General features: G+C 35.9%; 2 protein-coding genes across 5 annotated transcripts; both read right to left on the reverse strand.

The window, feature by feature from the left end:
- Positions 1–163: 163 nt before the first annotated feature.
- Positions 164–8,330, reverse strand: LOC127808109 (probable rhamnogalacturonate lyase B). Of its 4 annotated transcripts, XM_052346486.1 has the most exons (16): positions 8,193–8,330; positions 7,982–8,066; positions 7,721–7,842; positions 5,787–5,846; positions 5,438–5,549; positions 5,232–5,351; positions 4,192–4,333; positions 3,603–3,773; positions 3,282–3,437; positions 3,059–3,165; positions 2,138–2,228; positions 1,879–2,020; positions 1,645–1,801; positions 1,427–1,543; positions 751–877; positions 164–643 (listed from the first exon to the last, which is right to left on the reverse strand). In XM_052346486.1, the coding sequence occupies exons 2-16, from the start codon at positions 7,996–7,998 to the stop codon at positions 404–406; spliced, it is 1,881 nt and encodes a 626-aa protein (XP_052202446.1). In that variant the 5' UTR covers positions 7,999–8,066; positions 8,193–8,330; the 3' UTR covers positions 164–403. The 4 variants fall into 4 exon arrangements, with proteins under 4 accessions (XP_052202446.1, XP_052202444.1, XP_052202443.1 ...); XM_052346484.1 differs by having other exon boundaries at positions 1,990–2,020; positions 5,438–5,557; positions 7,982–8,309; XM_052346483.1 differs by having other exon boundaries at positions 5,438–5,557; positions 7,982–8,308.
- Positions 8,331–9,298: 968 nt separating this feature from the next.
- On the reverse strand, positions 9,299–24,375 carry LOC127807948 (uncharacterized). The gene is made up of 16 exons (XM_052346194.1): positions 24,043–24,375; positions 18,180–18,247; positions 17,577–17,698; positions 16,678–16,740; positions 16,465–16,584; positions 16,244–16,369; positions 15,720–15,861; positions 15,227–15,397; positions 14,915–15,061; positions 14,734–14,840; positions 14,532–14,622; positions 10,596–10,737; positions 10,362–10,518; positions 10,066–10,182; positions 9,840–9,966; positions 9,299–9,712 (listed from the first exon to the last, which is right to left on the reverse strand). The coding sequence occupies exons 1-16, from the start codon at positions 24,107–24,109 to the stop codon at positions 9,464–9,466; spliced, it is 2,016 nt and encodes a 671-aa protein (XP_052202154.1). The 5' UTR covers positions 24,110–24,375; the 3' UTR covers positions 9,299–9,463.
- Positions 24,376–26,337: the final 1,962 nt, after the last annotated feature.

The following is a 26,337-nucleotide window of genomic DNA, read 5'->3' on the forward strand; positions in this document are numbered from 1 at the left end:
AACGTGGTGACCATAGGTTTTCGCAAATAAATGAATCAACTGGATTCAGGCAACTAGTGATTACTATGCATTCACAAAAGGCAATGATAGATAATACATTAATATATACAGTTTTTGTATAGAATTATGTAGCTCATCAATGACCATATTAAAAAAAATCCACAACAGTAATTCACAATTGTAAAAATATGCCATGTCATATTATTTTTTCTCAAACATATAATTTTCCTTAGGTTAGAGCTCAACCTGTCTGAAAACATGCAATTAACTGCCTAAAATACAAGGTAGCAACAAGCTCAGAGTAAGTATACGGAAACAGAAAAACAAGGTCCTACTATAGATACTGATAGAGATTTCCAATGATCTATCCAATGAACATGTTCTCAAACCCTCTTCCAGCTAGCTAGGAAGAAGCTGGGGAACCTTCCAAACGAATATAATCATACATAATCCCCTGGAAAGGGCTGGAGTTCTTTGGTTGTGTTAGGTAAATGGTATTATCCCCTTGAATGAATTGAGTACCATTTATACCTATGTCGAACCACCAGTAGAGCCCATGAATGCCATGCCTCGCAATTGCATTATCGCTCCCAATTACTCCACTTGAAAATAAAGGGTCTGCTTCTGCATCATTAACCCGAACCTTCGGGGAAAATAAATGACAACTAGTTTCAGAATATCAAGTTGGCTTGTTATTTTTATTGATGCTTACCTTAGCATTAAACTGAGGTATGATCAAGCAGTTGGTACCTGCAGCTCAGAATAATGTGCTGATGCAAGTGCCAGTTTGAGTTTGTAGGTTCCAGTCCGATTGATGTTCTCCAGTTTAAACTTGATTTGCCATGTAGTTCCTTTGTATTTCTTCTCACCTATTTTTCTGCAATTCAAGAAAAGAAAAAGTGACTGAAAAAATAACCCTAATCAGCTAGGTCATAACAGAAAGAGCTTCCAGTCAATCGGTCACTACAACACTATCAGCCAATGATACTTGCTAGATAAACATAGGAAGAACTAGAAACAGAACACGTTCCACCATTTTCTGATGGCCAATGGAATATTCCACTAACCAAATATAAAATGGTTCTAATGCATACTTTCTTGTCAAACAAAGCACACTCTTATCCAGGCTCAAGAAAGAATTTTTGGTTTTTCATGCTTTTTGCTTCCCTTCATTTGGATCTTAGTTTGGCAAGGAACAAAAGAATATCTAACGAAGAACAAAAGTAAGTTATATTTGCATTTTAACATTTATTTTTTCTTCTTTTTGAAACAATAACATCTCATTCTCTACTTTTTTCTTATAAAAAAAATTACATGGCAAAGATAACTCTCTCTCTCTCTCTCTCTCTCACACACACACACACACACACACACACAGAGACACACAGATACACAATAATGATTGCAACCGTGGAAAGACCTATACCTGGTTACTTGAACAAAGAACCAATCTTTTCTGTAGTCGCTAACACCAATCCGGTATGTTAAATCTTCATCAGGATATAAATCCGCATACCTTTCCCACAATCCATATTGCCTAAACCTGTCCTTGAAGAAATATTACCATGAATGAGCTATTTCAGAATACATAATTGAAAAGGCTGCATTCCTGATTATACAAAAATAGGCAACGAGAAGACTTACCTGTCAGAATGATTTACACACAGTTTGTTTACATATATTGGATTAGGATCTGGGATGTAGAATTCTGCAGCTGAACGATCAGGAACCCCAATTTCCCAGAGTGTGGGACCATTTCTTGGAGGCTCGTACACAATATTACCCATATCAATTAAACAGCCTGCCAAGACAATATTACTAAAATCAACTAATGAATGTGTTAGTTCCAGTATTGAACAGTTAGTCTCAAGTTGAGACCTGCAGTTATAGTAATTGTATCATCATATCGGTAATCTCCAATGAAACCAGGAACTGATGCATAAAGATTATAGTTTCCTGCACGTATATTCTCAATAGTAAAATAACCACCTTCAGCTGCTGTGGTCCAGAATTGGTACCCCTGACAAGAGAAAACACATGAGAAAGAGTGCACTATTGACTTAGTTTCCCCAAGGAATAAATAGTGGCCTTGTTTGGCAACCCCAACATGCTAGTATATATAGTTCAGTAAACTTACTTTGGATTCTCTTTGCCATGATCCAGCATCTCCTGGTGGGGCTAATCCAACATACCCACCATTTGCTGGTATAAATTCCTTACTTACGTACCTAATTGATTTCAGTTAGATTAATTTCAACACCTATAAAAGGCAATAATATTGTAGGATAAAAAAAAAAAAGAAGCACAACTGAGTTAAATGTTACTGTGTTTACTAGGAAAATTGTTGAGAATGATAATGCAACAGCTAAAACAAAAATGCACAACAAAAGACATGTCATCTTGACACTATCCATCTTGTAGTGAGATCTGGCATTGAACTTAATCTTCCGCCTCTTGATCCTTGAAGTTTAATGCTTGATAAATTAACAATACCCATAGGTTTACTTAGCAAGACTTGCTGATACCATTCAATCTTTTATGCTACATGTATATTTGTGGTATGTCATTTTATTAAGCGAACTTTACTCCTCATTCAGCCTTTCTAATAATTTTGGAAAGATTATACGTGCAAGATATGACTGCAAGATTTTACATAACACATAGGGGCATTTATTGAGACAGTATGCCATAAATCATACTTTTCTCAATTGTAAATAACTAGAAGCATTTTCTAAATCCAAGCCATTTTGGATGTAATCCAACTCCGGCATTGTTCTCAATAATAATGTAAAATAAAGGTTTTCTTCAAAGGTCATGGCTCTTGCCAAAACTGATGTCAGATATCCCATAGTAGCTGTTCTGTTGCTGAGTTGTATAGCAGAAGTGGATTCAATCAATAGCTGTTTCTAAAAAGACCTCATTAGCTTGGGTTTAGATCCTGTTCAAGATCAAAAGAAGAAACAGAAAAAAAAAGAGAAGGAAATTCTAGTTACTTAGTTTTACATGGAAAAAGTTGATACTTACAAGTTAAATGAGGAAAATAACAAAGCTGGTATACCTGTCCTGGACCAGTAATCTACCAGTAATTTTCCCCCTCTGACTATAACGTGGAAAATCTTCAGATTCAGGGAAATTATAGGGCCAGGTTTTGGTTTCAATTTTCATCTGAAGAAAAGTTTGCAAACTTTCTTATTCAATCGAAAAAAGCCGAACACTCCTACATGCTATTAGCTATAAACTGCAACCATCAAATTATAAGCAGAGCAATATTTATTTCGAACCTGTTCAATTGCATCATCCCAAAGCAAAAGTGGATTATTTCCATCCGATACAGAATTAAGATAGATAAAAACTGGCCCAAAAACTTTTTTCCAAATCTCAGCAGCTTGAAATTTTACTACAAGATCTGTTCCCGCATAATGAGAAGTGACAAATATCTGATACACATGCAATATTTTATCAAAATTATTAATTGGATTAAATTGATCAAAAGAACTAATATTAATTACTGGTAACCTTCATTAGGTGCATGTGATCCATTCACTGGGTAGCATGCATCAATATTGTAATCCATTAGTAAGACAATGGACAGGATCACTTACAGCAAGGGTAGTTGGGTTGACATGGGAGGTTAGGTCTTGTTTGAAGGGTCCACCAGTGCGGAACTCATTGCTGGGAGTGATTTGCCAGAACCCCACAGGCGGTTCAAAGGATATCCACCCGTGTACCCGGTTATCCTTGTTCTCGCATGAGTATTGGTACTTGTCATCCACCTGCATGTGTACATTAGGAATCAATCAACACTTAAACTATGAATGTTTGTTTCTGCTGAGGCAAAAAAAAAAAACATAGAGGGGTGACTGGTCCATCATCCTTTTTGGAGTAATTTAGCAACCCTTTACCTGTTGGGAATGAAATGTATATAGGAATTAAGCAACAGATATTTAACTTTATCATATGCTGAAGTATAGTTAATATTAGAAGCAGTAATGTACTGGCAATTTCTTTTCATTTTTTTACTTAGTTTACTTCCTTTTCTTTTTCTTCCTTTTAATTTAAATAGGTTTGATCTATTCTTAATGAAAAGATCAAATGGTATGCCTGGGATAGTTTCTTGTGAAAACAGTGTCACAAAACAGCAAGAAATAGCTGAGTACTATCTACAAAAGAAAAGAATGTCAAAAGAAGTACTTCATTTTCAAATTCTGGCTCCAAGGGATTGATAAGTCGGACTGCTTCAGGGTAGGCCAATTCTTGGCATCTTCCTGGTAACCGGTCATCTGGATGGGGCATGTGCCTCTGCCTGTTATTTGCTATGGCCATGTAATGAAACCTGCAACAGCACATGCACATCATAGCTGCTTACTACAGCCAATTTTCATTCCCTCTTGAAATATGTAATTAAAAACTCTAAAGATGGTCAGTTTCATGCATCCATGCAAATAAAAAAGAGACTAATTACCAAAAGAGAGGATGGTGATTACTTGACTCCTACGTAACAACAACAACAATGACGACCACAAGCCTTAATCCCTCTTAAGTGGGGTACCTACATGAATTCTATATCTCTAATCATCTCTATCCATGGCCATATCCTTTATAAGGTCATTATATTCTATGTCAGGCCTAAGGATTTCCCACCAATTTTTTTTTTTTTTTTAAAGTTCTCCTCTCCCTCTTTTGCTATGAATTTCCTCTATTTCATCCACTTGCCTCACAGATTCTTTCATCGCCCTTTTCTCACATGTACATCTCATCTTAGTTTTGACTCCTCCATCTTATCTTTCATTGGCACCATTCAACCTTGTGACATGTCATTTTATTTCTTATTTTTCCTTTTCTTGTATGGCTGCACATCCACTGACACATTTGCATCTCAGCTACACTCTTACAGTAAGAGTTCTACTATTTGCTGTGAAATATGGACGAAAAATCCTAGGAATGAAAACATTAAATAATTAAGGGGAATCACTAAATTATTTACAAAAATGAGTTAGCATTGGCACCTTCTGTCTTTCCTTTCTTTTTGTAGTTTTCTGTCCAACTTACCAACAGAAGTATTCTAGTGCAGCATGAGCTTATCATTTAATCCCCTTAGGTCATATAAACACATAAGTCAAACCATTTCACTTGATCTTTGCTGTTAATAAAAGGTTCTGCTATGAGCTACTTGCAACCCAGATTAAAAACTTGATGGTGCTACAGAAGATGCGGGGAGGAAATTTACACACTTGTCTTTGTTGAGCATGAAAGCAAGTCTGGTAATACTAAGATTGAAAGCAGGCATGTCCTCCAAGTGTTCAAAAATGGCATATGAGTAAAATCCTGAGCAACCACGTAGCACTATAAACCTACAAAATCATAACAACTTTAATAATTATCATCAAGAAATTCAATTAGTCAAATATGCACATAAATAGATAATTTTAGTGAAAACCTTTTGTCTATATTTAATGGGGCTTGCTTTCCCTGCATCGAGGGATCCCATATCCTTGTGAATGAAAGCTCCAACTGTTCCTCAGTTTGCAATATGACCTTCATGCTTGTTCCTTCAAGCCTTCATTGTCAATTTTCAGTATTATGAAATAGCTTGCACTGAAATTAGCACAAAGACAATTCTAACTAAGAGTTTCCATTTCTGAAGACCTTTTGCAAATAAGAGAAGATTACTTGGTACAAGCAACATATATTCAAAAGATGAATAAATAGAAAAAAAAAAGTAGACAAAAGGCAAGGGAGGCCTCCAAACTGGGGCATTCAGAGAGAGAGAGAGAGAGGGTACATACGAGTCAAACTCTCCTCTTTTTCCTTGATTTCCTGTTTCGATCCAATCAAGATCCCAGAACCTGCACCCCTCCAGGAGATAAGAGTTACTGCCCAGTCATACAAGGCCCAACCGTATCCAACTAACAGCTCCAGATGTTCATTTTAGAAACAGTGAAGAAAATTATGGTATTAAATTCTGAATGCCTTAGATTTTGACAAAAATAAGCAACAGCATTTTCAAATGCACTGTCATACAGGTGTAAATATCACATAAAGCAAAGAAATCAAGCCTGTGAAATTGAGAGGTGTGATGTCACTGTCCCAAGCTATTGTTCCATCTCACAAGAGAGTTATTCAGGAGCCAATAACTCCAGATTGTAACTCAGATACTACAGAAAACCCCCAAATGGTTGCTTTCATAGGAGGTAGGATAAACTGCTTTAGGCAGTCTCAAATACCCAAGTAAAATATGAATATACAATGTGGAGAAGAGAAGAGGAGTTTCTGCATAAAGATGATAAACAAATGCTCGTTTTATGCTACATTGACCTATATAGGTTTACGGGACCAGAAGTATCACTTTGTCCAAAGTGTAGGTATTTGTGAAAAGACGAGACTTCCTCTCACATTATAACTACCCATAAAAAGTTTTAAAAACTGAATAATTTTTTAGGCTTCCTTTATTTTAAAATTATCCAGCATCCCAAACATGTGTACCAATAACAGGAAGGCCTACTTATGGGAAAACTACATGAAACTTGACAGTATATCACTTAAAACCCTTTCACTGAAAATCGAAGGGCGGAGACCTGTTTAGTTGCAAAATTGTATAGATTTACTCTCATCCATGATTATCATGTAAGTTGTACATGAGCAGAAGAAGAGGGCCTTCACAGTTCACACAAAAATGTCTTTGAAAAAAATGTATAGATATACTGTTTTAGAAAAGAATTCCAATTTTTTTATAGGTGAAAATTTTTTAAATGTTCTATCGATTACTCTTCATCTCAACTTTTTGAATAATCATATTGTAATTAGTCAAATTTGATCAAAATTACCAAGTACTTTGATTAGTTAAATATGTAATTTACATTTTCTATCATGGATGTTCACTCAAATTTAAAGGGATAATTATATAAGCACTTCTAAAACAATGACATACGAACACTTAACCCTTAAACCCATTACCCCAGTTCTGTAGTCTTTTGTCAAAAAATTGCAAATGTTAAGCAGTTGTGTGCTGCAGATGATGAAGATTGACTTTTTTTGACAAAGACAGACCCCTTTAAAGAAAAATAATTCAAAAGGCAAACTTTTAAATAGACTTTCCAAAAAAAGTCCTCTAATTTTCCTTTTAGGCAAAGAAAAGGGGAAACAAGGATGGAGCCTTGAATTTTTGTTTTTCCCTTGGTCTGTTTCTAAGAATGGAGAAATAAGATATCAAGCAGAGACATAAGAGGATGTTCTGCTGCAATGAAGGTGATGCTTCTGTTCCACTGTGCCTCCTCTTGGCTCTTTCTACCTCGCTTGCTCTCTGCTTGGGCTTGGCTCACTAGGGGGTGCCATAAGGATAAATCTATGACCTTGCTTGAATGTTGAGGTAAACCTTACTTGCTCAGAGGAGCTGGTTTTACTCCCTCGTGCTTATTATCTATGTGGCTACTGACCCTCACGCTGCTAATCCAACCCGATGTGTTGGTGTGGCTACCATACGTCATCACAAAGATTGTTTACTAACATTAAGTCATCGTATGGATTGGTTGGGGGGAGGAAAATGGAACGCTTCACAAACAATATATTATCAAACATTTTGTTTCAATGCCCTACTTAGAAAGTCAAGTTAATACGCTGCCATTACCTGAGCAGAACTTAAAAGAGGCGTCTCCTTGCCTTGTGGGCCATACAAATCGATTTTTCCAGGAAATTTATTGAACAAGTATGCCTACTTGCTTACCCTCCATTCCATACTTCATTACGCAGTTCAAGCAGGTTGTCAATTCCGCCATATTTGATTCCCAAGACAACTCCCCCAGGATTTGATAGTGTGAGTTGCAGTATGCCATTCTGCATCTCCACCTAAACAAGAAATATCATCAGTAACCATGCACACGACTTGGAGAAAGTAACGCAGAAAAAAGAAGTAGCAAAATCATGATGTAAACGAACGAACTACGGATTCGATTGTATGAGCGTGAAAACAACTAAATCGACTTACACGATTATCCTCAACATGCAGCTGCACGGCTGGAGCAGAAACTCCCAGATTTAGTACCCTACCTACGATCCCCGGCACTAAGACACTAGAAAGTATAAGTAGAAAGAGAAGACGAGACGAGAAAACTTCAATCAATGGATTCCGCAGCATTTGAATCTGACGTTAAAAAAATTTCAAAAATTATCTTCAATATGCAGCCGATGATGTTTACGGGCTTCAAATCTATTAAGGTGTTGTAGATATGGTTCCGGCGGCCATTTCACTTTCTTCGGTTATCCGTACAGTCGTCCCTCTGAGAATCGAACCGGTTAGTTTTTGCCGATTCGACGGCTGTCGTGCTCATTAACAATTCGAGGGTAAATTTAACTCAATAAAAAAATCAATCAACACCATTTAATGAAAAAATTATATATTTTTTTAAGTTTATTAAGTACAATAAAATCCACAAAGACGTATTCAAAAATTATTGATTTTTGACATAAAATACGATTTTTATAATCAGTTTTTAACTCTTGATTTTTGGCATAAAAAATGATTTTTATAATCAATTTTTAGTTCTTGATCTCATTATTGAATATATTTTTATGGATTTCATTGTTCTTAATAGAAGTAAAAAAATCTACAATTTTTTTATTTGTTGATTGGTTAAATGATGTTGATTGATTAGTTTTAATTTTTGTTGCTCATTTGTTTCAAGTATTATTGTATCTGAGTAGCCTGCTTTTATTGTTATATTGATTGAGTTTTTACATTTGCATTGCTTCTAGAATTAAGATGTTTGAGTAGCAATTTTTATTATGATAATTTTTTTGTTAAATTTATGTTTCTAGTTTGCTTTTAGAATTGAACTATTGAGCATGCATTTTTATTTGTTTCTTGATTTTGATTTTTTCATTTAATAAATAAATAATTACATTTTTAAAATTCAGTGAATGCATGTTAAATTTATTCAAAAACTCAATGAATAAATAGTAATAATTTTAAAATTTAATGAGTGTACGTTAAATTTTTTAACCGCGTAAATATTTTGCGTTGGCCACTTCGAATTCTGTTAGTCATGTAAATATTTTTCGTTTGCAAGATCAAATAGTGATGTAACAAATGATGGATTGTTAACGTTAAATAAAATTCAGTAACTAAATAGTAATAATTCAAAGTTGAGTGGGTAAATAATTATATTTGTAAAGTTTAATAAATCTATTAAATTAACCTACAATTCGATTGGATGTAACAAACTTCTTCGGATCATTCTTACATAATATTTATTAGAAACATTTTATAAGGGCCACGGGGCCCACCACCAACACAAAAAGATAAATAAATAAAAAGCTGGCATTATCATTTCATTGAAGCCCCAAAATGTAAAACGTTATGCTTATTTATGAACACGAGGCGAGGCAGTGGCAGTGGCAGTGGCAGTGAAAGAAACATAGAAAGAAGATTATTGAAGGTGGTTGCTGTGGTAGAGAAGATTCAACTAGCTCAGTTGCAGATGCGAGAAGGAGCTTCCAAACGAATGTAATCGTACATGAGATTCTGCCAAGGGCTCTGGCACCTTGGCTGTGTCAAATATATGGTATTCTCTCCCTGTTCCAACCGAGCACCGGGAATGTCCACACTGAACAGCCAGTAAAGCCCACGAATCCCATGCCTTGCAACTGCATTGTCCCTCCCGATTAGTCTGCTCGAAAACACGGGTCGGTTTGTGTTGTTCTCATCATTCACCCGAACCTGCGAGGGAGGATGATAATATTCATTACTTACTTCTCTCTACTCAACACCCATATCCCCACCACCCCCCCAATTGATGTTTGACAATGACTTAAAGACACTCATAATAATAAACTCCTGCCTGCACCTGTAACTCCGCAAGAGTTGCCGATGCCAACGCCACTCGTAATTTGTAGTGTCTGCTCCGATCCACATTTTCAAGTTTGAACTTGATTTGCCAGGTGGTTCCTTGATATGTGTTGTCATTTCTTCTCCTGTGATGAAAAATGTAATCGTTGACCTGAGCATTTACTACTACACTAACTACTACTACTACTACTAGCACAAGTGAATAGTCTAGCAGCAATTCTTACCTGTTGACCTGAGCAAAGAACCAGTCTTTTTTATAGTCACTAACACCTACTCTGTAGATTAAATCCCCGTCAGGGTATAACTCTGCATATCTGTCCCATAATCCATACTGCCTAAACCTGCAATCAGCTCAAGAAGATGAACTCTCAAGGTCATAAGTATATGACTAAAAATATCGTGTGTACAAGTTCCAGGAATTAAGAATAATAACATAATGAATGAATGCCAGATACAAGAATTAATCTTAGTCCAAGTTTGATATTTCCTAAGCCCTAATCTACTCTTGACACTGACTGACCTGTCCGGGTGATTGACAAAAAGTTTGTTGACATATTTTGGATCAGGATCTGGGATGTAAAATTCTGCAGCAGAACGATCAGGAATGCCAATTTCCCACAAGGTCGGCCCATCTCTAGGAGGCTCATATACAAGATCGCCCACGTAAATGTCACAACCTGTTGCTTATGAGCATCAAAATGCTACAGAAAATGTAATATTGAAAGGCATGGAAAAGAAAGAAAGAAAACAAAACCTTGCGTTATGGTAACACCAGCATCACTTCGATAATCTCCAATAAATCCAGGTACCCATGCATAAAGGTTATAGTAACCAATACGTATATTCCTAATCCAAAAATACCCATTCTCATCTGCTTTTGTCCAGAATTGGTAGTCCTGGTGCAAACAATGAGGTTATTTCCATGCAATATTAATTCACATGTGATTTTATGAAAGAATACTGCAGTTTGTACACCTCTTATGTCTCCGAAGGAACTTGTTACTTCAGCTACATTGAACAATTCTATGTTCAAGTTAATTCCTTAATAATATATGGGGCTATGTGAAGCGAGAGCTTCACAGTCGGAAAGAAGAAACAATCAGAGATGAAAAATACCTCAGAAATATTATTGAAAATGAATGAAGAAAAAAATCACAAATCAATGTGCTGAGAGAACTAACTGATCCTTATATATACATAAGTTACGAACTGCCTAACTAAACATTACAACAATGATAACAAATATAATCAGCTGCAACTAAGAGCACAATTGCAGCCTGCTACCGACAACTTATGTCTTCCACACTATGCATTTAGCTCCAGTATGAGTCATTCAATATGACAAATCAAGTCATCCATTGCTGTCATGGACAGCTCCATGTACCAGCCTCAAACGGAATACATAAACTCATAGGCCCTCTCTAGGGGCAGAGGAGAGAGGACGGAAAAATGGTAGATGGAGAAGAAGAGACAATCCAACAAAGAAGATCGGAATTCATTTTCAATAATTAGTTATATACAAGACCTCAATAAAAGTTTTAGATCTATAAAGTTGCTATTAGAACTGAATGCAAACCTTTATAATTGCTATGCAGTATTCTTAACCTCCTTGAGCATAATGACACATTCTGATGCTTTGCCTATAAGGCTCTTCACTAATGAGCAATAACTTTGCCATCGATCCCCCTGTGTGGCTCCTGCTTGCAACTTCAAACTACATATGCCTCTCCATGTGGTTCCTACTTAACAGCAACCACATTATAATATATATACCCCACATAGCTCCAAATCCCATGTGAACCCTCTTTCAAATGACTCCACCTCATGCGGTTGCAAACTATCTCCAGCTATGGCTCTTCCTTGCATGCAACAACATTGCAATCCATGTCCCCTATTTAACTCTTGCTCATGCTCAGCAACATTGTGATCCTTCTCCCCCATATGGCACCTGTTGGCACAAGCTTACAATTACAGTCCATCTCCCAGTGGGGTGCTTGGCTGCAACTACATTGTGGTCCATCCATCTCCCCCATGTTCCCCCTACATAGGCACAACAATGTTGCAATCCATCCACCCATGTGGCTCCTGCAAACAATTATGTTGCAATTTGTCTACCCGATGTGGCTCACGCTCATATTCAACACAATATTGTGATTTTCCCAATGTGGCTCCTACTCACATGCCACTACATGGCAATCTGTCGAGTAGTGTGGTTCATGCTTGGGTTGAACTACATTGCAATCCATCTCCAATGTGATTCCTGCTCCCACAGAATTATCTCATGATCCGACTCCCAGATTGGCTCTTGCTTGGGTGGTGATCCATGTCCCCAAGTGGCTGCTACTCAAATGCCACTAGATAGCAATTCTTCTACTCAAGTGGCTCATGCTCACATGAAATTATAATTTCATTTGTTTCCTATGTGACTCCAACTCGCATGAAATTATAATGCATTCCTAGTAAGACTTTTGCTTGTATACAGCTACATTGTGTTCCATCTCCCCAGTGTCAATGTGTATGTGGTTTGTTGTTTTTGATGAAGGTTCCGTGTGTGATACAAAGCTATGCGCCAATCATGTTCCTTTTTGAATCTTTTGTAATGTAATTAATGAATGTACTTGAAGTTTGAATGAATTGTGGTGGAGACGAATTTCAGCCTTAGACAAGGGAACAACTCTCCTTAAATTATGGAGATTTGGTATTGACCCATACTTTTGTATCAAATATATAAGTTTTTGAAGTAATGGAAAATTTGGATCCTTCTCTTTATCACTCTGCCACCTTCTTCTTCAATATATACAATACAGAACTTCCAGCAGTTTTGCTAGGAAAAATGTGCGAAGCTGACTCAGGCCACCATGTCACACAACCCGAAGGGACTGAGAGATATCATGTTTTGCCTCCTAGCACACCTAGCCAGACTCATACCTTGATAGGATCTTGTCGGTAGAATCATTCACCCTCCCACAAAAACTGTGGACCACATGGTGTGGGACCACCCAAGCATTAGTGGGGCTTGGGATTGAACTCATAACCTTGGGCTTGCAAGATGATGCTTCAGAACCCTTCCCATCACTAAGCTACTGCCCTGGATGATCCCCATGTGGTTTTTCTTCATGCACCAGCAAGTTGCTAGCAGCCCCCAAAGTGGCCCCCGCTCAATCAGAACTACAATTCATTTATGAATGTGGCTCCTACTTGTTGCATATAAAACATGATACAGTTTTGCACTCTACTATTCTACATTCCATATTCACATTCTTTAAGTCATCATAGCTAGCCCTGCATGAAATTCTTGCATGAAATCTCAAACTTGTGTTACTATAGCTGGTTGCACACATCACTCATAACATTCTTGTGTGGCTTATCATCAAGCATCTATTGCATGCCTAACTTCTCCTCTGACATTGCACCTACCTTACAACTAAAATCTTGTGTCTCAAATTGCTAGCCTTTTTTTATGTGCTGGCCAAATCCAGCAATACTTCCTTGCACAGCTAGATATTGCACAGAAGCAAGCAGATACTGGGATCTTCACTTGCAGGTAGGTGTCTTCCCCTACCATCACAAGTGACCAAGATTTTTGAAGCAAGAACTTTCATACATACAAAAAGATCCCTGTAAGTCTCTTTGCTTGACACCATATTATAAATTAACCCAATCGCATGCAACTATCTCAGTGCACTAGTATCCATCATCAATAGGAAGCTAGTCAAAGGTGAGACAATTATTAGCCGACTCCTCCACACTCCTTGACGCAATGAGGCTTGTGGCACTTCCTAGGCTTGATTTGTAGAATTGATCTACCAAAGAGCTCTATGCTCACCACTAAGAACACTCCAGTACCTATACAGCTTGGCCAGTGAAACTTTTTTGCACGAGTGCTGCAATTGTCAGACATGCATGCAGCACCACCTTGGCTTGGCTGATGGAGCTCTCTGACTGCTTTACTAACCCATAGCTTCTCACCACAAACTCAATTTCTTTGCAATAGCCATCCGAATCCAAGGTTTGAAAATATTTGCTGGCCATTTAAGCTAAAAATTCTAGATCACCAAGCATGATATCCATGACATGTTGATACCCAATTATGGGGTACTCCAACATAGGACGAGGTAGGAGATATTCCTTCATGTGAAATTTTGAGAAACCTATGAAATTGGACAAGTAGAATTCAGGATTTTGTGAAGGCCTCTCCTTCCTTCCCGATGGGACTTTCACTTAATTGGTGTCCAACCATTGGTAGAATGTATGCATCTCATGCCTATGTCCCCAACATTTGAAGATTTGGTGCCACTACAATCCCCTACCTCTATGACTAGAGACAACCCAGTAATAGAAGATTAAGCACAAGTAATATGCCAACATTATACCCATCTCACTTAAACAATGACTTCTTAGACATGACACTTCCATCATAAATAGGGGTCTTAGACCTTGTTAGTGCAACAAAACAATTCTGAATTCACCCTGTCCTCTTGCAAATTCAGGGACTCCTTCCATTGCCAATTTAACTCTCCAACAACAGTCTGGATCACTCTGTTGCCATCTTAAACACTCCTATGGGTGACACTGTAGAATATCCACATTTTCACTCCCATTCTAAACACTACAAGAAACACAGAACAATTATCAACAATTATGACTCCATGTAGTTTTGTAGTATGTAGTATAATTAAGCATTTATCACCTTGCATTCTTTTTGCCATGATCCAACCTCTCCTGGAGGGGCCAATCCTACATAGGCACCATTTGCAGATATATCATTGTTGTTTACGTACCTGATCGGGCACAGTGACAAAAATATTGATCAATTTTTCCATATTAGCGAGAAAATACAAAGAGAAAAGTATCGTCTATAAGTCCATATAGAGTTCAAACTAGTTCCTTACTTGTCACGGACTAGTAATCTACCACTAATGCTACCTCGTTGATCTCGTGATGGAAAATCCTCAGATGCTGGAAAACTATAGGGCCAACTTTGGACTTCAACCATCATCTGTAATTGATATTTCAATATTTATCATATTATGTTTCAGCATGTTATGTTATCAAGCAGTAAACATTTTAAACCTGTTTTTTTGCATCCTCCCACAGGGCAAGTGGGTCATCTCCAGAGTTAAGGTAGATGAAAATGGGGCCAAAAACTTTCTTCCAAGCCTCACCCTGTCCAAATTTGGGAACAAGGTCATCCCCAGCATAGTGACCACTGAGAAACACCTGTTAAAGGCATAAAATTGAATTTTGGTAAAGTTTGTATGGACAGCATTAATAATGCTAGAGATTTGCACAACTATAACTCATACTATTGCTTCCAATTAACTTGTGACAGGTTTCTTCCTCTAATAGTCAAAGTTCAGAATTGACAGGTACAAAGTTACTTACAGAAAGACAAGTAGGACCCACATGGGAGGAAAGGTTTTGTTTAAAGGGGCCCCCTGATCTGAACTCATCACTAGGTGTAATCTGCCAGAATCCAACAGAAGGGTGCATACAAATCCACCCATGGACCTGAAGATCTTTGTTCTCACAAGAGTACTGGTACTTGTCATCCACCTGTGTGGCATAGAATAAATCAAACCAAGATTCATCATTATCCAACTCAGAGTGCAGAATATAGTAAGGTTTTAATCACATAAAATCATCAAACTGCTGTGTTGATATAAAGGCCACTAGGATAACTGATGTAAGGGCCACAAAGAACTTCATCCATGTGCAAGAAGAGCTAATATCTATAATGCTGGGCATATTTACGCATGCACGAGAAAGAGATAGCACCTTAGTTACGGGACCTATTTTGTTGAAACCAGAATAAATTCCATAAACTAGGCCTAGATACTACCTATGCAATCAAAAACAGAGAAAATGACAAAGTTACCTCTCCTCTAAAGCTAGGTTCTATAGGATTGACAAGTAGGACTGCTTCAGGGTATGCCAAGGGTTGCCCTCTTCCTGGTAACCTATCATCTGGCAAGGGCATAAATCTTTGCCTGTTATCTGCCACAGCCATGTAGTGAAACCTAGCCAGTTCAAAACCATAGAATTATTCTTGTACAACATCAATCAAACAACTTTTCTAGGTTGTTTAAAAATGAAGAGTGGGTTACTTGTGTGTGCCACTTACATCATTTAGTTTAATGTTTAACCACTTAATGGTGACTGAAAAGAAGTAAAATTGAAAATCTCTTAGAATCTGGAATATCTCTAAATGGGTTAATAACAATTGACATTTTTGTTTCATGAATTTTAGTTCATCTGAGAATTCTCATATCTTTAATGTGTTCTAATTTCTTCACTTTAGACTGATCTTAAACTATTTTGCTAGGCTTTTATTATTAATGACGAAAATATTTTCAAATTAGCACTAGTTCAAAAAATAATAGACGGGAGAAACTTGCTTACTTATCTTTTCTGAGCTTGAATGCAATCCTGGTCTCACCAAGGCTAAAAGCTGGCCATTGTGGCAAACCTACATGTTCATAAATGGCATATGTGTAGAAGCCTGAGGAACCACGAAGCAATATGAACCTAGAAAATCAGGTCTTAGTCACACCATTATCAATAAGGCTAACAACAACCAACTAAATCTCATTCAAATGATGCAGAAAAATGTAAGAGAGAACCTTTTGTCTATATTCAGGGGAACAAGCTTGCCCTGGAATGAGGGATCCCAAGGCCTTGAGAATGACACCTCTACTTGTTCCTCTGTTTCCACTATTACTTTGAAAGATGATCCTTTAATTCTGCACAATGATCAGTTCTTGGAATGAGTAATAAATGGTCACCAAGGAAGTTGCATAATATCGACTGCTAAATGTGTGAGAGGAGAGGGTTACACTTCAAAAACTCCTTTATTTCCTCCTGTACCATCTAGAGAGTTCCAAACAACGTCCCAATAACTGCAAATTCAAGAATAAATAACAACAAAACAAGAAGTGAGCCCGTGCTATGCATGTGCAAATAAAAAAATAAAATATTTTAAATAAAGGTTTATTAGGTGGCAATTTGAAGTTGTGGTCTAGTTTTTCTATTTTTTAAAGACAAAGTTTAGCATGAAGGTTAAAGTTAGCAAAGTGGTAAAATTAAATACTTGCTATTTGCAAGGTCATGAGATCAAATCTTAGTGATTAAGTTTTGATAGAATTTGAGCAGGAAAAACCGTAAAATATTATTTCAAGAATAAGACTCAATATATACAGCCTTTGGAGAGTCAACAAACCACTTCCTCAAAAATAAGACACTCACTTAACTACCTAATCTGAAACAAAGATAAGAGGATAGAGATAAGAGACTAAGTCGACTTATGGATCAGCTTTGACCATAGCCTCCTATTCAAAGATAAGACAAGATAAAATTTTAACAACCGGATAAAACAAAATAAAACTGCTTATCTCTCGACAAGTTTTCTTTTTATTTTTTAACCAAAAAATATAAAAGGTATTTTGGGAATTCACTTTATTGACATGGCTTCATAACACCAAAATGCTCTCTTTGCTTATATAATAGTATAGACAATGTAATAGTATAACCTAATTGAAAATTAAGTGGAAGTTTTTTTTTTTTATCTAAGCACATAAACCATAAAGAGACAAATGTATCCACAAAAATAAAATTATCCACAACAAAACTCCCTATTTGTAGTCATAGAAAACTAATGTGTTATGTTAAAGAGTCAATTACCAATCTCTTGAACAATAGACAAATTTTGGATCAAAAGGTAGAAAAGCAGATTTACCCTCTGTTACTTTCATTGTTGCATATCTCAAGCAAATTATCAATGCCATTATATTGTATTCCAGTAATGATTCCCTCAGGATTTGATAATGTGACTTGGAGGATGCCGTTATCAATCACCACCTGAAAACAATTATATCTTGTTCATAATATATTTTATACATAAATGCGTCCATAATCATACAACACGATATTATTTAGTGAGGTATTGTATGATCCAGTCTTGACCCTGTGCAACTTAATGGTTCACAGTTTCAAAATGTCTCTTAGTTGAATAATTTATAATTTTACACTATCAAGAAGAAAAACCCTAACAGTATATGACATTGGAAGATCTAATTTTCAAGGTGATGATAACTAAATGACCCATTCCGAGTTAAAGAAACATGGTGAATCATATGTTTAATCTAAAAGTGTCGTATCCTAAAACTCAAGAAGGAGCTATTTTCACTTAAACTGAAGTACACCCTCAAATGCATTCAAGGATATATGTTATCTACCAAACTCAGCACTAAGTATTTATTCATGACTTAGCATTGACATAGATGATTTAAAAGCCATAAAAGCAAAGACAGGATAGTTAGAAGAGCTGTGTTTTATTTACATGGCGATGTTGAATTCGTAGTTGCACTGGCTGCTGTGTTGACATGGATCCAATACCCTCCTGCGTTCCTGTGTCACAGAATTATCTGAGCAATAGAAAAGCAATAAGATCTAAAACATGGGTAACAGATAGTTATTATTAGCTACATTGAAACAGAGACACTTGGTTATTGTGAAGAAAATTCTAAGTCATTGCATTCTTCTATGGGTCTTGGAGATGTGAATGCATAAAAGGCAAGAGTGCTAATGTCAACTACAGGTAAAGAAATATCTTTTTGGCTTATATCATGCAATCTCTTTACCTACTAGTCATCAATGTTTAGTGGAATTGAACAGGTTCCAAGAGTCACCAACAAAAGCAAAAGGATCATTATCTTCGAAGAGTTCAGAAACTATTACTTATGAAATCATCAGTTTTTACTTAAAAAAAAAAAAGAAAAGAAAAGAAAAGAAAAGGAAAGAAAAGAAAGAAACCATCAGTTTTTTTTCCTGAAATACATGTACCTGTTTACATGTTTTTTCTTTTGGTATTTTAGTTTGCTGAGCTGGTTTATAAGTACCAATGGGAAGCTTCTACTACCTAAGAAGCACAGAAACTTCCTAGGGCCGATCAAACTGGTGTCACTGGCATGTCGGACCCTCTAACACATCGACACGCCACCAATACATATCAAACACATCCATGTGGCATGCACAACAGTTTTTTAATTTTTTTTAAGAGGACACACATAGCAATGTGTCCCCTTTGTGGACACTCTGAACACCTTAAAATAAGCCTTTTTTTCAATGACAATTCAATTTTCTGACTTGGCAATTGCATGCTTGTTAAGTTTTTCCACATTTTCATCACATGATCTTCAGTTTTCACTCTTACACGCCTGCATCCTCTTCGTCTTTGAACATCGACTGGATTTTGATACACTAGTATCTATCTTCTTCAGTGTGTGTTTATTTATTTCCTAGCTCTAGTCTTTATTTTCTTTGAGTCTTAAATACTGTGTTCTGGACCTTTTAGTGTCTAAATTTGAAATGAGTAATGACTTGTGAGTCAGTTCCTAATTAAATTAAAGTAATTTATTTGGAATTTTGAATTATGAATTTTAAATGCATATTTATGAGTTTGGAATATAGCTTTACTTTATTATGTCATTACAAATACAAAAATTTATTTTATCAATTAATGTATACTGACTATGGTGTGTCCTCCTTTCTTGAAAAATGTCATGTCCCCATGTCACATATCTTGTATTCCTGAACGTGTCACGTGTCCCTATGTTTGTGTCTGTGCTTCATAGTCTATTACACTACACTTTTTCCCTTTCTTCATGATGCTCAAAGTAAAAATGATAATATAAAAATTAAAGTTAACAATTTATCTAACAACTTAAACTTTTAGATGAGATGGTGGTTAATAATTCAACATGATATCACAGAAAACAAAAGTCCGAAGTTGAAACCTTATTGTTGACTCAATATTTAAATTGTTGCACATGTTTGGACCAATTATGCAATGAAACCTGACCACATGTTTTATGTACTTGGATATTTTGTGAGAAACAAAGTTAAATTTGAAGAAAGGGTTTTTCTTATTTTTGGTTGTCATATAAAACTGAGTACAGGAAAACATACAGAAAAGCATTGGAGAAGTCATAACCATATAGGAATTCTGAGTTCCCCAAAATGTTCCTTCTTCTCTACAACTTTGAAGCCAATGGTCAATGTTATAAACCTCCAATTTACGGCTGTGTACAACTTTCAAGAGACAACTACATTCTGTTGAGCAGTTGTACTTCGCCAATAGATCTTGTGACCAATTGATTTCTGGAATTCTTTTCTATTTTAATAGTTGGCTTCCAAGAAACAACCAAGGATTTGGGACAGAGTGCATTCTCAGGCCTTTCCAGTCTCCTGTTTTGGTTTCAATGATACTGAATTTACAGAATATGATTGTTCTATGTAATACTATTACTAAGAAGCAATGCGCTGGCTAACAATGTGATTTGACGGGTGTTTCTCAAAATTACCAAGATGTATACTGGGATTGAATGAAAATAGATTTACAAATTTGACTGAATAAAGTCAAACCAGGTCTAAAGCTTGCAGGGGTGAGTATTCACCTGTCAGATAAATGTTTGATTAGTCTTGTGAGGATGTTTTAGGGGCTAGATATTTCTAAATTAAGAGATTCATACAAGCACACAAGTCAGGCATTTGACCAGGATTATGTATTTGCAAACTCAAGGAATATGTGCCTTTACTGTGCATTTGTGTGCTCTATTTGTTCAGTGTCTTAGAACAACTCATTAGTCCACCGCTTACTTGAGATCTTTGTTATGCAATATACTATATCATAGTGGTCTCTTCTCTTCATATAATGATCTAACATTTATATTAATGCATAGAAGGGAGGGAGGGAGCAAGGTAGTTAAAATCGAGATTTTAGGTGGGATCTAAGGAGGGTCCATAAAATCGAATTGTAAACTTAGATCGTAAAATCATAAGATTTTAGAGATAATTAAAAATACCCTTTAATCTATATAAATATAAGTTTATAATGACATAATTTTATAAAAAACGAATTAATATTGCTTAATAACATGATTATTTCAACCTTATTCCTTATTATGAATGAAATACATATTACCTATTTCAAAATAACTTTATCTATCAATTTCAAAACTACTAAATAATATGAAATTTCTAAATATTAAGTCTATTTATAATCATTCATCCATCCATAATGAAAATTTTGAGTATTAGTTCATATAATGTAAATTCTCATAAGTCATATGAGTCATAACCTAATATAAATACAAACAACACACATTGGTAAACTTCTACATTACAAGCAATAATTCTAATAAAAGCTCCAACAAACATTCAATTCTTTAAGGAAATCATAGTAATTCACTTTCAAATTAAGAAAACCAACAATAATCAAATTAATGAAGGCAGACGAAGAAGAAACAAATGAAGCTATGGCTAACAGGAATCACCGAATTGGACCAAGAAATTGCAAAAGAAGAAACAAATGAAGAAATAGCACAAGAAGAAACATACGGAGTTGTATATCCTTTTAAGTTGAATTGACAGTGGCATCGAGCAATCCGAGCTATGAATCGATTCATGTTGCACGGAAACAGCAAAACCAAGCATGCGAGCATGGAAACATCAATTCGTATTTGTGAATCGACGGTAACTTAGCTAGTAGTTTGTGTTTGTGAATCGACAACGGCACCAAGCAATCAAAGTTGTGAATTGGCGGCGACATTGAGCACCGAGCAACCATGCGAGAAGAGGGAACAATGGAAGGCTATGATGAAGGTGTTTGAGAGAGATAAGGGTTCTCAGAGGCAGAGGACATCCCTTGAATCAGAATTAATACTATGTTGGCTAGACTGAATTTTTTCCGTCTCTAATATTTCTGTGCATGAAAGCTGAAATCGGTAAAATCGTTGTCCAACTCAGGATTCTACCAATTTTAATGAGTTGAATTAGGATTCACTATGATTTTACTACAATTTAGATTTTATATGGGCGTTGAGTCGTTAAGAAGTTCCTGACACGTAAAATTGTACGAGTTGAATCGGGGATTTTGACAACCATGGGAGGGAGGCTAGTAACCTCCTTGCATTGTCTTCTGTAGATTATGGTCTCTTGACAATTATAAATTCTCACTGGACAGGATATGCCATAAGATTCTTTTTGGACCTCCCTTGACTAATACATTGTGGTGTTCTTAAAGTTTCTGAATTGAAGCTGTACCTCAAGGAATCATTTGGCTAATGAACTATAGGGTGCTACTCCCACATGTCAAAATCGATTGTGATGCTACATTCCTAATGTCTTTGACAAAATCATATAAAACAAGTCTGGACACCCATTTGTTTCTCACCTGGAGAATTTGGTATGATGGTGACTGTACACGGTCTTTCTTCTCCAGAATAATACAAGTGGCACAGGTAGTGATCTTTTAGTTTTTAGATGTAGTAACTTGAGTTCGTTAGGGTTTTAATTGTTGAATTATTTAATTCTAGGATTTCATATAAGGGTTCATTTAGAGGTTCAGTCGTCTCATTCTCTTCAGTTTTGCAACATTACTACCGAAAAAATGTTTCTTCAAAAATTTCAGAGAACAAGTGACAGGTAAAAATTAAAGGCCAAAGTATTTCTCATCAGTAATTGGATGCACTGAATAATATTATAGAAGATAAGAATATCTTTTTTCTGGTACGCCATGAAATTTTAACTGTCAGCTCATATATTTCCAGTTATTAAAAACTATTCCTCTGAATTGAGAGCCCCTTTTCTTATTCCTTCTTGTTTTAGTACAGATGGATAACTATGGCTCACTCAACTAGTTTTACTTTTTCCTTTCATCCTCCAGCTGCCTCATTTATGACTAGGCACCCAAATATACATTGGCTTTAAGGAAACTCAGGCAACCTGGGAATGCCTCTGTATTTCCTTTGCTTTTTTATCTTTGTTTTATTCATCCTCAACTTTGTTTCTCATATTCTTCAATTTATTTATATTTTAACAGAATAACAATTTTATGTCTTATTCTGTAGGAGATTTTCTCTAGTTGGACATCTGGCATTTCCCAAACATTCGTAGGTCAAATGTGTCATTTTGATTAAATACCTGCCTTTGACAATGGCATAGGAACTTTCGGACAACTTATGATATTTCTATTTATGTTAAAAAAGCATTTCAGGAAGTTGCCAGGAAGATAGTTGTCTTTCAGTTTCAATAAAAAAAATTGAAATCTGCTGCTGAAACCAATATACAAGATCTTTTTTTGGTGTATATTATAGAACTTACCATTTTGAAATTATCCTTCATATTGGATATCCAAGCAGATTACAGACTACCATGAGGAGTAAACGTTTTATCTCTTACGTATGAAGTTGGAATTTGCAAATTTGATGACTTAATGGGGAGTAATCAATAATAATCTTTGAAATCTAAGATGATTTTGTTAAAACAGAAAATAGTTATTTGATACAAGGACAGGGGAGTTGGGGTTTTTCTTTCTCTTTTCTGCAATTATCTTTCCGCAAGGTAAGATAAGTCTAGGAATCTGGTTTTACGTATAAGAAATGCAAAACAAAAGGGCTACCCATTGTGTTACAATTAGACTATCATTCATTACTCAAAGAAGTCAGCTACATGAACATGCTTTATGGTTTTTCTTTATAACAAAAAGAATTATAGATTTCACAATTGTATTTAAACTGTGAATGATATTTCATTTATCTTACGGTCAATGTCATCATTTTCAATAACATACAAGATAATAACAACATATCAAGTCTTAATTCTATTAAGTGAGGTTAGTTACATGAATTTTAGCACACCAATCATCTGTCTTCGACAATATCTATTATTTCAATACCTAGCACAAACAAATGATTAATAGTGAGCTAACTTTTTATCCATCACCAAATGCTCTGTTAGTGATTATTTTTAATTCAGCTTTTCTTTTTTCTACAACCTTTTTGAGTGGCAGCTTTTCTTCTTTATACTACTTTTTGAGCAGCTTGTCTTTATATCCGTACGGAAATAACAAAGAGCGAACTGTTTTTCATCCATTAGCAATACCAAATATTCTATCACGACTCTTTTAAAGCTCGTTTTGTTGCTATTACTTGTACCCTAAAAAGGGGTGCAAAACCAAGCCCAAACCTTTCCATTTGCCAACTAGGGTTCCAGAGGAAGACGTGCAAGGGCAAATAGCACAACGAACTCACTGAATTAGGGAAAGAACCGACGAATGCCATTACAATACCAGCACAAAAATCACTCGATCTTCGTATTTGATCTTGATAAATTAATGGGGAAAATAAGAAGTTCTACATAACCTGTTTGGGAATCTCCACAAGCACAGACGCCTTTGACCAGCCTTGTGAAGCTACGCCGGACGCCCATTCTGATCGCAACTACCTTGTGCAGAAGGAGCGAGCAAAACCAGGTGGTGCCAGGGACCGGTCCGATAGATCTTTGATGGGAATAATAAATAAACAAAGGAAGAAGGAGAAGGAAATGGCGACTGGGCCGGCCGTCCTTTCCGGACGGCGTTCGTTACGCCGCTTCTGCTTCAACAATGAACTGCAAGTATCAAAAGTCAAAAACTGCACGCGCGCTTCTCCCTCGTACTCTCATGTCAGATTTCGGGTCAAAATGTATTCCAGATGATGAATTATTGAAATTTTCTTCGATTAAAAAATCTTAAATGGATACAAGTTTTATCATGATTCATGATCATGAACATGTATTTGGAGGTTGAAGCTAAAAGATTATAACTGCCATATGAATCATACACAAGTGGATCTAATGTTGTATTAATATTTTGGCCCAATCGATAAATATATTCTGAATTTTAGATTAATTTTTAATTTTATTCTGGTTTGATCTTTATTTTAATTTAGTTATGAAATTTTTAATTTTATTTTAATTTTATTCTCGAGCTAATAAGTATTTGCTCAAGTTTGTGTGATTGTTGATCTGTTAAATAATTAACAACTCAACTACAACGGCATCATTTGTGTCATTTTTGTCATTGAGTGCTCAATGACAAAAATAACACAAACATCGAGAGAGTGTTTTATGCACAACCAAAACTATGTCGTTTTGGTTGTGCATAAAACACCCTCTTGGCCCCAACCCTTTTCGCGATTGCTGACTAGGGTTTCGAAGAGGACCATAAGACCAAGTCGACGATGACAGAAACTCATTGTAATTGAAGGAGATGCACGGGTTCGACAGTGACGGAGAAGGTGCGAAGGGTTCGACAGTGATTGAATCGACGGCGACATCGGAGTTGAGGGATTTGGAATTGACAACCACGACAACCAATGGCACTGGTTAGGCATCGACTTATCTCTGTCTCTCTCGGATATGAAGCTTCTCACTCTAGGTTATGGTCTGTCTATCGATCGACTCATCTTCTCTCTCTTGTTGGAATCGCATATTGTTTTATTTGCTTTATACAATTCACTGATGGAATTTAATAATAGTGTTTGGTGTTAGGTGAAGTTCGTGGAAAATTGTGAATCGGTGGTCTTGAATTTGTGGTCCCAAAGGCTGTGTTTTGTTTTGACCATGGGCAAAAGGCAACAAGGGTAAGAATTTGTGGTCTCCTACATATATTTTGCCAAGCCTCTTTCATATTATACAATAATGATATTATTAAATTATTATTTTGTCCATTATTGTTCATTGTATTATTTAATAACAATATGCAACATGTTGTGTCCATTACTGTCCATTACATTATTTGATAACAATATGTAACATGTTTTGTCTCCTAGCATATATGCAACATGTTTTCATATATTGAATTATTATTTTTATTATTTTTTATAGATGTCAGGATAAACAAATGTTAGATTTGTTAGTAGGCCTTATGCAACAACAGCTACTACTAAGGCAATCTCTAAACGAGTAGCTAATTAGGCAATGAAGAAGTCATCTAGGATTGCAAGTCAAGTAAAGAGTGGTTATAGCAAGAGCATTGAGTATATTGTTATTATTCAAAGAGGGGACGAGTTTACAAAATGTTATGATGTTGATTGAGACTCACAAAGAAGTGGTGTTGACAAATTTGCTATGCATGCTTATGTTTGGATTTTCTCAAACTGTTTGCATTGTGGTAAATATGATCTTTTATGTATTGTTAATGATGAATAACATGTATTGATAATAATAATTTATAGTATCTTTTATGTATTGCTAATGATGAATATCATGTTGTATTTTGGGTTTAAGGAAGCTAAATTGTTGATCCATATACATCTGTTTATGATTTTATGATGCATGTTGGTGTATTCAGGATATGATTGATGATGACGATGATTTTTCCTTATTGATGGGGGCTTGTACACAGTTTAGTTCTTCATTTCCTCTCTCTTGCTAACTGAAATGTGCAATGATATCTGTGTGGCCTTTGTCTTTGAAATGTGAAATGTGCATACATGCTGATAGGGGCTTGTATATTATGATTGCTAGGGTGAGGGTGTGATTTAGTTTGCATATATGATGAGATTACATAACAATCATCTTAACTAGAACAAGCCAACAAAAGTTTTTATATTACTCGATGACTATTACATTAACTTACAATTGTTTATACATAGATTACATTAAAGCCAAATATT

This window comes from Diospyros lotus, chromosome 8, assembly GCF_014633365.1.
Source record: "Diospyros lotus cultivar Yz01 chromosome 8, ASM1463336v1, whole genome shotgun sequence".
In the NCBI taxonomy this organism is placed as follows: Eukaryota; Viridiplantae; Streptophyta; class Magnoliopsida; order Ericales; family Ebenaceae; genus Diospyros; species Diospyros lotus.

What these genes read in the sequence shown, in the direction of transcription:
- LOC127807948 (XM_052346194.1), bottom strand. Translation starts at nt 24,109, where the DNA reads ATGGGCGTCCGGCGTAGCTTCACAAGGCTGGTCAAAGGCGTCTGTGCT. An exon ending in TACGAATTCAACATCGCCAT is followed by an intron (nt 17,699 to 18,179) that starts GTAAATAAAACA and finishes AATTGTTTTCAG; the next exon opens with GTGGTGATTGATAACGGCAT. An exon ending in CATGGCAAAAAGAATGCAAG is followed by an intron (nt 10,738 to 14,531) that starts GTGATAAATGCT and finishes TGTTTGCACCAG; the next exon opens with GACTACCAATTCTGGACAAA.
- LOC127808109 (XM_052346483.1), bottom strand. Translation starts at nt 8,131, where the DNA reads ATGCTGCGGAATCCATTGATTGAAGTTTTCTCGTCTCGTCTTCTCTTT. An exon ending in TGCATGTTGAGGATAATCGT is followed by an intron (nt 7,843 to 7,981) that starts GTAAGTCGATTT and finishes TTTCTTGTTTAG; the next exon opens with GTGGAGATGCAGAATGGCAT. An exon ending in AATGAAGTATGGAATGGAGG is followed by an intron (nt 5,847 to 7,720) that starts GTAAGCAAGTAG and finishes GGAGGGGTGCAG; the next exon opens with GTTCTGGGATCTTGATTGGA.